Below are 16,071 nucleotides of genomic sequence, written 5' to 3' on the forward strand. Positions count from 1 at the left end.
GGGGTGTTTTCACGTCCACCAGTTCAATGTGGGTCTTTCTTACATCTTCATGTCACCTCTTAACTTCTTGATCACGTGGAGTACAGTTACACTGTTTTGATTTCTTTGTCTCTTATTTTGAACAATCATGTCAGTTCTTGGTAAGTTATTAATTTTTCTTCTCATTCTGAGCCCTATTTTTTTTAAAGATTTTATTTATTTTGAGAGAGAGGGGGAGGGAGAAAGAGAGGAAGAGGAACACCAATGTGCGAGAGATACATGGATCAGTTGCCTCTCGTACACCCGCAACTGGGGACCTGGCTGGCAGCCCAGGCACATGCCGTGTGCCTGGGGATCGAACCGTAACCTTTGGGTTCACAGGCTGCCACTTGATGTACGAGGCACACAAGCCAGGGCGCGTATTTCTCTCTAATTAGACACTGACATTGTGAATTTAATGTTGCTGGGTACTGCATAGTTATAGGGTTTTTAAGTAACGATTCTTGATCTTTGTTCTAGGATGTAGTTAAATTACTTAGAAACAGTTTGATTCTTTCAAGTCTTCTGAGATTTTTAAGCAAGACCCAAAGTGTTTACTCTAAAGATAGTTGTTCTCTAATACTGAGGTTGGTGGAAAAACACTAGTCCTGGCCAAGTACCATCCCCCTAATCCTTTCAGGTGGTTCTGCCCTTGACCTCAGGTCGTCCCCTCACACATGCGCTCGTCAGGACTCTGCCTGATACTTGAAGAGACCCTCTGCTGACAGCTGCAGTTCCGTGTGCAGCTCTCTCCTCTCCAGCACTCTGCACCCCGAGCTCTTGCCACTGTGGTCCCCCCAGACTTGCAGTTCCATCTGCTCAACCAAGGGAACCACCTGGGTCCTCCCTCCGCGCGCGGCCTGGGAGCTGTCCGAAGGCGGTCAGCTGGGGCGATGGGGGCTCGGCTTGTCTGTTTCGTCTTCCGGATCACTGGCCTCCCTCGCCTGACTTCCGGCACCTTGAAAACTCATTTCATATACGCCGTCCTTTGTTACGGGTTTCAGTCGGCAAGGTAAGTCCATTCCTTGGCACTCCATCTTAGTTAGAAGTGGAAGATGCTGTTGACTCTTTTGATTCGTTTTTTAAAGATTTAATTTTTTTTTGAGAGAGAGGGAGGAAGAGAAACATCGACATGAGAAAGAAACATTGATCAGCTGCCTCTTGCACGCTCCCAACCAGGGACCTGGCTCACAACCCAGGCATGTGTCCTGGCCAGAAATCAAACAGGGGACCTTTTGGTTTGCAGGACGATGCCCAACCAACTGAGCTGCACCAGTCAGGGCTCAATATAGATCTTATAATTGTTTTTCACGTAGGTCTGGTGACTTTTCATTAAATTAGTGTCTAAATGTCATAATTTTTACTATTGTAACTGGACTATTTCCTGTATTTCTAGGAGTTTATATTTAGAGTGGAGAAAAGCTATTGATTTTTGTATATGTAACATTTAATTTGCTAACAGATGTCCTGAAATTGAATCATGCATTGGTCATAAATTTATTCGGTGTTCTAACACAGGAAGATGAGAGGCTGGCATCTCCGACTGGCGCAGCTGCTCAGCAAAGCCAACAGGGTCCCTGTCAGCACCACTCTCAGCAGTGACTTTCTGCCTCATGAGCTTGTTACTAGATGGCACAAAACAGCTGCTACAGCTCCAGGCTTCTCATGTGTGATCTAAACAGAAAGAAGGAAGGTAGAAGCAGGGACTGGCAACTAGCCTATCAGGAAAGCGAAAGATTTCTCAGAATAATTAGATGGTGTCTTATTAGCCAGAACTATCACATCTGACCACCTGTAATAGCACGAAGGTTTTGGGAAGCAAGTCTTTAGCCAGAAATTTTACAAGTTAACAGAAAAACTCAGGGTCTGATTGGTAGTGAAGAAAGAACTGACATTGGACAGGGAAGTAGCAGGTCTGCAGGTAGCTGCTCTTGCATTTTTAGAATAAACCCTGCTGAGCCCTGGCCAGGTAGCTCAGTTGGTAAGAGCATCATCCTGATACACCAAGTTTGTGGGTTTGATCCCCAGTCAGGGCACACACAAGAATCAACCAATGAATGCATAAGTAGAACAACAGATGTTCTCTCTTTCTCTCTCAAAAACCCATTAAAAAAATTCTGCTTGCTCGTTGTAAATTATTCTTTTATATGCACTGCCAGATTCTACTTGATAATCTTTTGAAGTTAATTTTTTAGGGCTACAGCAGTATTCAGGATCAAAGACTTTAAGGTGTTGGAAATGGAAACATATCCAATGTATTTTCAGAGGCAGTAGCAGGGCTCTATGTCCAGACCTGATTACATGTACACAGAATGCCAGGTAACAACTGAGAATAGATTCTGTAGACCTAAAAAGGAAACAGTCACCAATACTGTTGTTAAATTGCCCTTAAACACTAAAGCTGAAAAATATGTGAAATTTTCTGAGTTTCAGATATCTCTTAATTTGGCATATCCTTATATTTGGCATTTTAGTCAAGTAGGATAAATTATGCCAATCTCTCTGGACCTTCTTGATGTGACAATAGTATTGTGGGGTTTTTTTTAAAGCATGTATATTTTAGATAAATACTGGAATTTATAGATACAATTACACATCTAGTAATTGCTTCAAAATAACATGGGCGATGTGGAGGGGAAAGTAGATAAAGATGAAACAATATTGGCCATGAGATGATTATTGAAACTGGGTATTGGGTATATGGGGTTCATTGTATCATCCTGTTTTCTTTTGAGTATGTTTGGAATTTCCCATAGTAAAAAAAAAAGTAGAAGTTTATGAAATGGAAGCATGTATATTTGTGTATATATATATAAATTCTTTTAAAAAATAAGCAGAAAGCTTAGTAGGAATTTTATTCCACAGGATTATTTGCTCTATAAAAGGGGAACGGTCCATGGTCAATGTTCATGGCAGGAGAGTTCTGTTCCTTCCAGAACCGGGTCACGAGCAGCCCGGGCCCAGCCCGCACCGGCCCTCCAGTAGCCGCTGCCACCCTCCTCGTCACTGTCCTCAGCTTCCGAGTCTACAGCCCAAACAATTCCTGAGACGGGCTCGAGATCGTCAAATTCCTAACATTATTCAAAGCAACAAGACGGAGTTTATGTTTCCTACCAGCAATCTTAAGCCCAAAATGTTTCAAAGATTAAATAATCACACATTTAAAATACATAGAAAAATAATATAATTAGATTTTATACAAAGTAGATGATTACAAAACAAGCACACTACAAGAAATACAGCTTATATCCAAGCACAAAAATTTGGAAATATACATGGAAATATACGCTTAAGAAAAAACATTTATTTAAAATTCTGAGTGGGAAGACATAAAATGAGTTCTGGTTTACTGGTGTAACTTTGAAGAGAACTGCAATTTGCTAGCAGAAATTTTCACTCCATTCTCAAGCTTCTAAAAACAGTTCCTGGAGGATATTAGACAGCTGTTCCTCTTTCCAAATTCTGTTTAATCTCAGCTGTATATTTCCCATAGAATCTTTCTGCCTTCTTGTTGAATTTGGCATTCCTTTCATTAATGTAGTCGATATCTGCATCGTCGTTATAAGGTCGTCTCCGGCTATATTTGTCTCGTTTTTCAATTCTGAGGGAAAAAGAAAATAACTTATGAAATCTAGAATTTGCCTTCTTTCAGGGTCTTAATAGAACATGGACAAATAGTTAAGAATAGAACCAGTACGCTTGAGAGTAGAACAGACTTCCGGCTAAGATGAAGACATAGGTAAACACACTTCGCCTCCACACACACCCACAGAAAAAATCACAACTACACTACAAAACAAATATCACCCAGATCTGTCAGAAAATTGAGCTACATGGAAATATGACAACTGAGCATTTAAAGCCACATTCACCCAGACGGGTGGGAGGGGTGGAGGCACAGAGAAGCGTGGAGAGGTGGGGGAACAGACAGTCCCACATTCTCGTGTGGTAGACAAAAATCAGGGAAGATACCTTTGGGCACAAGCAATCCCAGCCCCAAACCAGACCACCCAGCCCAGGGTTCCAGCACCAGAAAGAAATCCCCATAGCTTCTGGCTACAAAAATCCACTGGGGGTTGGGGCAGCAGAAGAAACTGTGGGATTCTCAAGAGACTCCTCTTAAAAGGCCCTCAATAAACTCAGGACTCAAGCAGACCCAACCACTCTGGGAATCAGCACCAGGGCAACAGCTGGAAGGGCCCGAGTGGCACACAGGGAGAAGGAGAAAAGGTGCAGTGACAGGCAAGGGGGCGAGCGCCTGGGAGACGGCTTCCTCTCGGGCAATCTGCAGAGGCCAGGCAGCGGCACTGCCCCCTCTGTGAGCCCTTCCCCACACAGAGCCGCAGCAGGGAAACCTAAGGATCTACCCCACACCATTCACAGGTGCCTTTCCACAACAGACCATGCTACTGAGACAGCGACTCAAAGCAGCTCCACCTAATACACAGAAACAAACACAGGAAGGCTGCCAAACTGAGAAGACACAGACATAAAGAACAGAACAGAACTCCAGAGAAAGAACTAAATGAAATGGGCATAAGCAACCTATCAGATGCACAGTTCAAAACACTGGTTATCAGGATGCTCCAGGAACTCACTGGGTACTCAGCACCATAAAAGAGACCCAGGCAGAAATGAAGGTTGTACTAAGTGAAATAAAGAAAAATCTACAGGGAACCAACAAGTGGAGAGGATGAAGCTGAGATTCAAATCAACGATTTAGAACATAAGGAGGAAAAAACATTCGATCAGAACAGCAAGAAGAAACAAAAATTCAAAACAACAAGAACAGAATAAGGAGCCTCTGGGATATCTCCAAACACACCAACATCCAAATCATAGGGATGTGCCAGAGGGAGAAAAGGAAGAGCAAGAAATTGAAAACTTATTTGAGGAAATAATGAAAGAAAACTTCCTTAATTTGGTGAAGAAAATAGACATACAAGTCCAGGAAGCACAGAAAATCCCAAACAACTTGGACCCAAAGAGGACCATACCAAAACACATCATAATTAAAATGCCAAAGGTTAAAGATAAAGATAGAATCTTAAAAGAAAAAAGCAGCGAAGTTACCTACAAAGGATTTCCCATAAGACTGTCAGCTGATTTCTCAAAAGATACTTTGTAGGCCAGGATGGACTGGCAAGAAGTATTCAAAGTGATGAAAAGCCGGGACCTACAACCTAGATTACTCTACCCAGAAAACTATCATTTTGGATGGAAGGGTAGATAAAGTGCTTCCCAGATAAGGTAAAACTAAAGGAGTTCATTAACACCAAGCCCTTATTATATGAAATGTTAAAGGGAACTATATAAGAAAAAGATCAAAACTATGAACGTTAAAATGACAACAGATGTACAACTATCAAGAATTGAATCTAAAAAACTAAGCAAACAAGCAGAATAAGAACAGAATCACAGATATGGAGATCATCTGGAGGGTTATCAGCTGGGAGGGAAAGGGGAGAAGGGGGGAAAAGGTGCAGGGATTAAGTACAAATTGGTAGGTACAAACAGGCAAGGGGGTATTAAGAACAACACAGGAAATGGAATAGCCAAAGAATTTATAAGCACAACCCACAGACATGAACTAAGGGGAAGCGGGGGGAAGACTGCTAGAGGGAATGGGGGTACTGGGCAGGGGGTAAAAGGGGAAAAACTGGGACAACTGTTAAGAGCATAATTAATAAAATATATTTAAAAATAAAAGAATAGTATATTTTAGAGGAGGGGGAGCAGTTTTCATCAAGATCAAGTTGAAACTGCTAATTAACAGCACAACCCTAAGTACCATAAAATCCAGTACTAACTCATCTTCAGAATGCTTCTAAAAGAGCATGATAGCATTGTCAGAAACTGGACACATGAAGTTTTACTTAAAATAAAATGATTACAATAATTATGTTAGAATGCACAGTATGTGATAACACTATTCTTAACACTCCATGTGCATTAGCTCCTAAAATACAAATTCATTCTGCTCTACCTAATGTTCACCCCTATCAGTATTAAGAAACACAAGTGTGGCCCTGCTGGGTAGCTCAGTGAGTTAGAGCATCATCCTGATACGCCACGGTTGCAGGTTCGATCTCGCTCAGGGCACATACAAGAAACAGCCAATGATGCATAAATAAGTGGAACAACAAATCAATGTTCTTTCTCTCTCTCCCCACTTCCTTCTCTCTAGAGTCAATAAATAAAAATTTTTAAAAAGAAAAAAAATGTAATGGAGGTACATTTACTAAAACATTCTTACTTCTTCAAATCCAATAGCAGTGATTGTTACATAGAATTTCTTAAAGAAGAAGAATTTTCCCAGAGCATTTGAGACCTGGCTCCCCAGCATAGGCCATCAGTTTGGCTCAAATAAACTCTTATAAAAATTCAAATAAATGAATAAAAGAAGTTAAGCCAGAAATTAGCAAGTATCATATCTGTCTATTTAATTCATTCTAAGCTCATTTTTTCCGTTTCGCCATTAAGCATTTACAGTTTCACACTGCTGTACTGAGTGAGCACTTACTGTTTTTCCAGATCCGTCACCATCCTGTCCACTTCCTGTGAGGAAGGCACATGTGTCCCATGAAGAAGACTGTTGGATGTTGGGAAAAACTCTTCTCCACTGAAAAGACAGTAAAACGGACCTATAGTAACACTCCAAGTGCTCCATAGCTCCAAATTTCAAACTAAACAGCCATTCACAATGAGAGAGAAAATATACACACATATTTACTGTGGGATCCTACCTTAACTTAAAAAAATAACACAGAATTGGAAGAGACCGAATAAATCACTGACTCTGACACCTTCATCCTATAGGTGAAGAGCCAAGGGCCAGAGGTCAAAGGACTTGCTTCCAAGTTCAGGTTATTTCTCTTTTCACTGCAACAGGGTCAGCCGGCTACACCACCTGTTTTGAGAGCTTCGCTGGGACACAGCCACACACATCTGTTTCTATATGCTCCACGCTGCTGTCACATCACAGTGGACCTGAGTCGTTGTGACAGAGGTCATATAGTCAACAAAGCCTAAAATGCTTACCATCTGGTCCTTTGTAAGAAAGTTCAGACATGCTGGTATTAAAGCATTCTGCCTCCTAAAATAATACCTGAGTGACTATGATAATCTGGGTGTTAACCGCTCAATACCCAGTCTTAGAAAGCCCAGGTGGAAACACAGCCAGGTGGTAAGCTTAACTGCTGTGGAGTGAGCAACAGTGTTGTCCATTCTTGGACAGCTATTCGATAGCCTACACCTCAGCACTACCTAAGCATTATTTGTATCTATGTTTGTGTGTGTATGCATATGTACACACATACACACACACACAAATGTGTCTATATTACCTCAAATGGAAAAAAACCCCACCCATCAACTTACTGCTTTTCTCTCTGCCTCTCATATGCTTCCATGTCAGGTTTGATCTGTTTGGTCAACCGATGGTACTGGCGTAACTGGGCAGCAGCGTAATCTAAAAATAACATGAGAATCAGAGACAATATACTTCCCTGTCTGGTCATGACTACGCAGGAAAAAAAAATCAAAATTATTAGTAGCAATATATGTACAAGGCACCAATCTGCGCACAGTATCATCCTGAAGATGCCAGTAATACAAACCTTAACTCCACCATGAAGAGTAAAAGAACCCAGCTGATGAAGTGCAGCCTTTACTGCCACCCTGGGAGACAGGCTTGTGTTCTTCTCGGGTCTCTGTCTCTCAGAGAATATCCCTGAAGGCGCCTATCCTTTCATAAACCAGAAACACGGAAGGCGATGCTTATCTAACAGACCTGTTCAATAAAGTAAAAGCTAATTTTACCTGAAAATCCCAGGTCGGGGTTTTTTCTCTTCTTTTTCCTCTCCCACCGTTCTGCATCTTCTGCACTGATCGCCAGTAGCTTTACTTTCTCGTAGTCTTCCCCTCTTGCCGCACATTCCTAAAAAGAAAGAGAAGCTAAAACTTGCAGTTATGATACAAGCAATTATTTGATCTATTTTAAATCAAGAACGATTAAATAAAGGTATCTAGCAATACTTGCAAAATAATGATTAATATTCAAAGAAATTTCAAGAATCTGCTATGGTATTTAAGAAATAAGCACACCAAGTGAAAAATCATGCCCTGGCTGGTGTGGCTCAGTGGACTGAGCACCAGACTGCGAACCAAAGGGCTGCAGGTTCAATTCCCAGTCAGGGCACACACCTGGGTTGCCGGCCAGGTCCTCAGTATGGGTGTGCAAGAGAAAACCACACATAGACGTTTCTCTTCCTCTTTTTCTCCTTCCCTTCCCTTCTCTCCAAATAAATAAAATCTTAAAAATAATATTTATTCAACATTTATCAGGTGTCAGAACCTGTTTTAAATGTTTTACATGCATTAACTCATTGTAATGCATAACTGACTCAATTGTTATTACAGTGTAAATTTTACAGATGAAAAAACAGAGGCCAAGGAGGTTAAATAACACGCCCAAAGTGTTGCAGCTAGAACAGGCACAGCCAAGATCTGAACTCTGGCAGTCTGGCTCCAGAGCCAGTGTACAAAACCTCCACGCTCTACTGGGTCAGTACAACAGGAAAACTGAGTAACCCACTAAGGAAGACAGCAGAGGTGTTCCTAACCTTTTTCTTTTCTTCTTCCTGTAGTTCCCACTCCAAACGAGCTTTTCTGGCTTCCCAATTTGCAGGTAACTTAAGTCTTTTATCTTCTTCCACAACTTCCTGGTGATTTAATTTACGGGCTTCATTCTAAAACCACAACACAAAGTTTGTAGCTGAAACATGAAAGTCAATCCAGACAGATCTTGCCTTCTTTGAGGGTCAGGTAAGGCACACTGACAAGGGGACCTCATTTTATCCTAAAAGCAAGAGAGAGCCATCAAAGGGTTTCAAGCAAGGGAACCGTCTAACTAGGTCTGCATTTGTATCAAGTCAAGAGAAACGTGCTGGACTGCACTGGTTTGCTGCTCCAGGGGCCTGGGGTTTAGTGTCAGCCTTGCCTCCGTATAGCTGTGCGGCCCCTCTGAGCAGGCTGCTCAGGGTTAGATGGGACAAGGTATCACGAAGTGGGGAAGGAGTACTACAGTGGCACTACACTTTGGATGGCATGAAATAATATTAAATCCCACGGTGAGAAAGATGTTCTACTTTCAATTCTCTTTTAATCCTGATTAATTCGAGGAAAAGCTTCAATTTGGAGCTGGGGCTTTAATATCTATCTTAGTATCTCTAATATCTCCAAAGCCCCTGTCCTTTTAAAATATTTTAACAGTTTATATCATGGCAAATGAAATTTTCCATTTGGATTACTCCGTGAAGAGTCTGTTTTAGAACAAAATGAGCACATCATCTCAAAGACAAATGCAGTTAGGTGTCTCTTAGGTCACAGCTGGCGGCAGCCAGTGCAGGAAGCCAGGTCTCCTAATTTCCCACCAGGTGTTCTTCTCACAGACCATCCAGGTGAATATTTAAGCGTTTAATTCTGGATGAGACTAAGGTTTGGGAGCAGAATACTCCTCTCAACTAGCATCCCTCGGTCACTCTTACCTCTGGCTATGCCCCCCAGGCGAAAACCCCAAGAACGCACCTGAAGTCAAAGCTGAGTCTGCTGCACTGAAGGGGACAGCGAACTAGGGAACTGCAGGCACTTCAGTGAGAGGGTTTTAGGACGGGCTAGTTGCAGGGCTTGGGTCTGTATCGGGTGACTGGGGGGAAAATTCATGGAAGCAAGGCTGTGCTCTGCATTGGCACTGTCAGAAAACAGGGCATTTTATGATGGAGTATCTTAAGTTTTGACAGACAAGGCAGGATTAATGGTTTATTTGGTAATAATGGTCTATGAAATGATGTTAGTAGAAGAGCAGGGTGTGGTCATTTCTGTAGTTTGAATAATCTCTCATTTTTGTCTGACTCCAACAGACAAACACTGGGGTTTGGTGGAACCACAGCCAGGCTGTCTGTCAGGTCACTTCAAGTTGAAAGAATCAAGAGCTGCTTCCCCCCCCCCCCCCCCCCCCCCCCCCCGCCACCCCTTCTCAGCTCCAGCTGCAGCTGGTTTCTACTGGACTCTTTTCCCTACCATGAATTCTCCTCCTTTCCATTAGCTCCCTCTGCTTGGATATTTATTCCTCCAACTTCTTTGTCCATTAACACATTCCTCATCTTCTAGACAGTAGTTTAGGTGTCTTATACAAGGCACTCCCTGGAACCCCTCACACTGGATTAACCTCTCACCTGTACTTCCAGGGCACCCTGTTCCTAACTCCAGCGTGGCACTTACTACGACATAATTTCTAGCTATAAAATTCTCTCCTCTTAAGAGAAGAGGCCTTGTCTTCCTCAGCTGGTTCCCCACTAACTAGTTAAACCAGTGACACTATAGACTTTCAGAGACTTGCTGAATGAAGAGGCAACCAGCTCTCTTTTTAACGTTGGGCAAGTTTCTTCCAGTCTCAAGCTATACACATTTCCCTAGGTAAAATGAAGAGCTTGTTAGAGTACAGCAAGGAGGCTGTTAGCAACAGAGACTCCCAAACTTAGCCCGGATTAGTTAAATAAGATGTAGGTGAGACGGGTTGGAGCGAGTATGTGTGCAGTTGACCCTTGGACAATGCAGGTTTAAACTGCGAGGGTCCCCTTAAACCAGGTATTTTTCAGTACCTAAATACATTCTGCCCTTCCAGTCCGCAGGTATATTTTCACATTCCCAACCGCGGACCGAAAATACAGGGGACCCTGAGCAACACAAGGGTTATGGGTGCTGCCCCAGCACAGTCGAAAACCCGCGTGTTTTCATCCTGCGTGGTTGGTTCAACCTAAATATTGTCGAAGGGCCGACAGCAGAGTCCAAGTTGTATGTGGATTTTCGCCTGCGCGGGGGTCTGCGCCCCTAAACCAGGCGTTGTTCCAGGGTCAACTGTACTTTCAAAAGTGATCACAATGTGTTGCCAGGGTGAACATGGGGAGGTTATCCTTCACCCAGCTCTGCGGATCTGTTAAGCACGCTGATGCGACTTCCTCGTCCACCCACATTCACGCAAGAGGCCAGACCAATGACAGATCTCAGCTGGCGCTACTCACCCGCTTCAGATGCAACTCCCGGAATTTGCGCAGTCTCTGCTCGCGCTTCTGGGCGGCCAGCTCCTCCGCCGCCGCGAGGGGTTGTTCCTCCTCCGCGCTGTCCACCCTCATCTGCGACAAGGAGGACAGACTATTGGCTGGACCAGTACGGCTTCTCCCGGGGCTGCCCAGACCAATTCCCCGCCGGTCCCGAGAGGCCGCGCTGGGCCCTCACTGCCGACCTAGACCCCACAGTGTCTACTACTCCCTGGTCCGGCACCCAGGATCTCCTCCTCCCCTGCCGCCCCCTGGTAACTTCCCCCACAAAAACTCTTAGATAGAGCCAGCAAAACTTACCTTCTCGGTAAGAGCCGCAGCCGCCATCACAGCCTCCCTCTCCCAACTTCCGGCAACAACCCGGCACTTCCCTTGGCCTTCCGATAGATATTAATACCCTACAATAAGTCCCGCCCTTTCCTGGTAACATCAGAAGCTTAGGACCAATCCCTGCTCCTTCTAGCAGTGAGCTGCTTTCGATTGGGCAGGAGCTTGCGCAGCCGCAGAAGACCGTGGTGAGAGCGGTGAGGCGAGGAGAGCGCTGGGAGGTGCTGGGACGTGGGTAACGGAGAAGAAATGGCCGACCCTGAGTCTGGTACAAAGTTGCTTTAAGTACGTGCTGCTCCTGTGAGCACAAAGTGCTTATCCTAAGTGTCACCTTCTCCGAGGAAGTTCTTCCTTGACTACCATGTCTCACGTAGGCCCTTAACTATCATATGGCGCCATCTTAATTTCCTCAATAGCATAATTTCTTTGTTCATTTTCCATTTTCCGCATCAACGTTGTAAACTGGGGCAGCGCGGAAACGTACATCTTGTTTCCTCTTCTGAGTCCAACAGGGAAACTGTTCCAGAATGAGTAACAGTACTTGAGTTAATAGAGGAAGGTGCTGGATACAAAAGGAATAAATGAAAATTATTTTTTTTCTGCACTAGTAACCACTAAGTAGATGTAAAAATGGAAAAGCCCCCAAATAAAAAGCTATTTAGGTATAAAATTTAAACTAACGAAGAAAAACAGCTTGAGGTACAGCACTTACAAAATTAAATTCAAGAAAGCTCATTGAACATATTTTTTCGTAGGTGTTTTTCTAAAGATACTGCTTTCATTCTTTACTATTAAGACCAAAACAGAAAGCAGTTTTGATTTCTGCATGTTTCCATAGAATTCAAAAATGAGAAATATAGCTGGGGATAACCTTATAATGCCGTTTTTTATAACATTGATGAGATGCCATAGGAACTTAACTATACCAATTAGCCTCTAGTAAAATGTTTTCTTTATATGTTGTTTTGCTCAGTTACAGAAACTATCAATGATGTTAAGTGAGGACTTAGTAACATGTCACTGTACTGACATGAAAAAGATGTTTTTAATAGCCCTGGCTGGTGTTGCTCAGTGGATTGAGTATGAGCTTCCCAGTCAGGGCACATGCCTGGCTTGTGGGCCAGGTCACCAGTGCGGGGGTGTGAGAGGCAGCCACACATTGATGTTTCTCTCCCTCTCTTCCTCTCCCTTCCCCTATTTATTTATTATTAAATAGATAAAATCTTTTTTAAAAAAGATGTTCATAGTATATCCATATAAAAAGGTTTGTATAGACACAGAAAACAATCCAAAATGTACATACTAATTACAAGAATTGCCTCTGAGGAATGGAAATAGCTGTGGTATTTTGACTTTTTTAAAAAATAATTTGATATATACCCATTTATGCTGCCCAGTCTTAGCAAAAGAAAAATCAACTGCTAGTTTTGTCCTTCAGCATTTTTCCTTTTTTTCTTCTTTTCTAAGGTTTTATTTATTTACTCTTAGAGGCAGGGAAGGGAGGGAGGAAGAGGTAGGTAGAGAAACATCAGGTTTCCTCCTTAGTGTCCCCAGCTGGGGAACAGGCCCACAACCCAATATGCCCTTAATACCTTTGTACTGAGGCAGAAGCCTGCCATGCTTCCAAAACTGTGTAGCTTTTGTATCTTAAGGTATTTCATTTTGTAAACCCTACAGAAATAAGATAATTGAAAACTAACAGGGGGAATGATAGAACTCAGGTGTTAAAGAGTTTAACCTTCATTGATAGGCTTTAGTGACTAAAGTATGTGGAAAGCTGTCATTCCAAAATAGTCATTTGAAGACTCCATTCCTTTATTTTAAAAAAAGCCTTTGTACTAAGGGAAAAGGAGGAAAAGATTAATAGGGGTAGGGTCCCCTGGCTGGTGTGGCTCCGTGGATTGAGTACTGGCCTGTGAACCCAAAGTTGCTGGTTTGAATCCCAGTCAGAGCACATGCCTGGGTTTCCGGCCAGATGGCCAGCAGTGTGGGCACACAAGAGGCAACCACACATTGAAGTTTCTCTCCCTCTTTCTCCCTCTTCCCCTCTGTCTAAAAATAAATCTTAAAAAAAATAGGGGTAGGTTTCATAGTTCATACCTGGTTTTTTTAAAAAAAATAGGATTTCTCTAGAGGAGAATTGCACTCCCAACAGCCACTGCAACCTCAAAAAAAAAAAAAAACCCCACCCAAAAACAGGTTAGCAGTATCATTTGAGAACTACACTACTCTGAAGATGATGGCATGGGTAAATACTGGGTTTGCCAACTTGTTTGGTTTGTTACATAAGATGGATCTAGTAGAACTTGGTTGCCTTTACCTTCAAAATAATTTTGCTAGATTGTATTGTGACAACTGTCCTGTCAGTGTGCAGTAAGAAAAAACATCCAAGTTGGTGAATTTTTGTGTAGCCACTTTAATGTTGAATAAGAAGCAACATTTTCAACATATGCGCTATTTCAAGAAAGGTTAAAACGCAACTGAAACACACACAAAAAGATTTGTACAGTGTATGCAGAAGGTGGTGTGACTGACTGAACGTGTCAAAAGAGGTTTACCAAGTTTCATGCTGGGGATTTCTGGCCTTGGACGAAGCTCTACAGTCTGGTAAGTTAGTTGGAAGTTGATAGGGATCAGATGGAGACACTGAGAACAATCGCCATTATACCTCATGGGAGATAGCTGACACACTCAAAATATACAAATCAGTTACTGGTGAAAATGAAAAATGTATTTTACAGAAAAAAATAAACGTACTTTCTGACCAAGCCAATCAGGGTGCTCAGATTAACCATGTTTTCAGTTACAAATCTTAGAACCAATCAAATCTTGCGCATTTTGTTTTGAGAGGTAGGAGAGCATCAATGGGTTGCCTCTTGTATACCCCCAACCGAAAAATTCCTTGTTCGAATCCTGTGCTACTGGGCTTAAGGGATGAAAATGTTACCAAGGCTATGTAAATAATGACAGCAATTATATGTCCAGGACTGTATATATGCAAATCAGCGTGGATTTAAATGTTGTTTCAGCTGGACTGGTGTGGCTCAGCAGATTTAGCCAGGCCTGCAAATCAGAAAGGTTGCTGGTTGATTCTCAGTCAAGGAACATGCCTGGGTTGCCCCCAGCCCAACATAAAATCTTGAAAAAAAATAAATTTCATTGAGTCCGATTTAGAGCAGCTCTATTCAACATTGTATTCTTACAAAAATATCTGCACTAACCTCTAGCCATCTCTAGCCTGTCACTAATGAATACCAGTGGCTAGTACAACTGAGGAATTTCAAGTAATCAAGTATGGATAGTGGCTCTTATTGAAAAGGGCAGGTAAAATGGACATCTTTAGTTAACTAAATAAATCCCACCAGCAGGGGTATCCAATCTTTTGGCATCTGAGCCACACTGGAAGAATTGTCTTGGGCCACACATTAAATGCATTGCAACATCACAAAATGTTTTGAGTAAACTTCCAGTTTTGTATTGGGCCACATTCACAGCCATCCTGGGCTGCACATGGCCTGCAGGTTGGACACCCCTGCTCAAGAACCTTTTTTCCCCCCTAAATGTTTACTGATTTTAGAGTGTGAGAAAGTTTGTTGCTTCCCATACACACCTGGCCAGGGACTAAACGTGCAACTTTAAGTATGTGCTCTGCCCAGGAAATGAACCCCCAACACTTTCATGTACAGGACAATGCTCCAACCAACCAAGCCACACAGGCAATCGTCTTTAGACTGGAAAGTGGTACAGGAACATCAATGGGTTTTCCCTTGCTCCACCCCCAATGCCCAACCCCCACCCGGAACCCAGCCACAAGCCAGGAGTGTACCCCCACTAGCAGTCAACCCACCCACCTTCTGGTTCACAGGTTTGTACTCAATCCATTGGGCCACACCAGCCAAGGCTCATCTTTAAAAAAAACAAAAACAAAAACTACTTCTACTTAACTTCGGCCTGCTCATCTATTCACCTAGTATCTGTGGGTGTGTTTTGTTTGCTATGCCCTGGCATACAGGTAGAACAAATTAAGGTGGCTGGCATTTTACGTTCAATCCAAACATTTTATCTAGTAAGGCAACACTTGTAGTTTAAAAATGGCTTAAATCATTTTTGGTGTTCACTCATACATATTAATGTGCAAACACTACATGAATGTCGATAGTCTGTATCGACTTTCAGGATCTTTGTTAACCTTATTTTTAAACTGTGCCTAGTTCCTTCCCAGCTACAGTATTAAAAGAATTTCAACCTCATGCAATTAATATAACCTCAGATTTTCTACCTCAACGAGGGGTGGTTTCCATTTCAACCAGCTTCCTACCCTAAAATTAGCAGTGTTCAACTTCCAGGATAACACTATACCAGGAACTCAAATTCTGACTATCACATCAACTGGAAATAGTTAAGATTCAGATTCTAATTCACATCTCGGTGGGAACATGAGATTCGGCATTTCTCACAAACTCCCAGGTACCGTCAACCAAGCCCTGTGCTATCACAATGTACTGATTTGGATCTGGGAGTAGCAAGGCTTTAACCAAGAGATACCCCTCCTTTTCTTCATCATTAAATGAAGACCCATCACATAATACATGTGTAATAAAATGAGACA

General features: G+C 42.6%; 1 protein-coding gene across 1 annotated transcript; it reads right to left on the bottom strand.

Annotated features, from left to right (window-relative positions):
* Window positions 1-3,185: 3,185 nt before the first annotated feature.
* On the bottom strand, window positions 3,186-11,540 carry SYF2 (SYF2 pre-mRNA splicing factor). Its single transcript, XM_028512241.2, has 7 exons — window positions 11,436-11,540; window positions 11,100-11,210; window positions 8,643-8,768; window positions 7,840-7,957; window positions 7,399-7,489; window positions 6,542-6,640; window positions 3,186-3,619 (listed from the first exon to the last, which is right to left on the bottom strand). Exons 1-7 carry the CDS (start codon window positions 11,460-11,462, stop codon window positions 3,454-3,456), a joined length of 738 nt encoding a protein of 245 aa, XP_028368042.1. The 5' UTR covers window positions 11,463-11,540; the 3' UTR covers window positions 3,186-3,453.
* Between the last annotated feature and the right edge of the window lie 4,531 nt (window positions 11,541-16,071).

Source organism: Phyllostomus discolor, chromosome 5 (genome assembly GCF_004126475.2).
Source record: "Phyllostomus discolor isolate MPI-MPIP mPhyDis1 chromosome 5, mPhyDis1.pri.v3, whole genome shotgun sequence".
NCBI classification, from domain to species: Eukaryota; Metazoa; Chordata; class Mammalia; order Chiroptera; family Phyllostomidae; genus Phyllostomus; species Phyllostomus discolor.

What these genes read in the sequence shown, in the direction of transcription:
- SYF2 (XM_028512241.2), bottom strand. Translation starts at nt 11,462, where the DNA reads ATGGCGGCTGCGGCTCTTACCGAGAAG. An exon ending in GGGAGTTGCATCTGAAGCGG is followed by an intron (nt 8,769 to 11,099) that starts GTGAGTAGCGCC and finishes TTGTGGTTTTAG; the next exon opens with AATGAAGCCCGTAAATTAAA. An exon ending in AGGAAGAAGAAAAGAAAAAG is followed by an intron (nt 7,958 to 8,642) that starts GTTAGGAACACC and finishes CTTTCTTTTTAG; the next exon opens with GAATGTGCGGCAAGAGGGGA.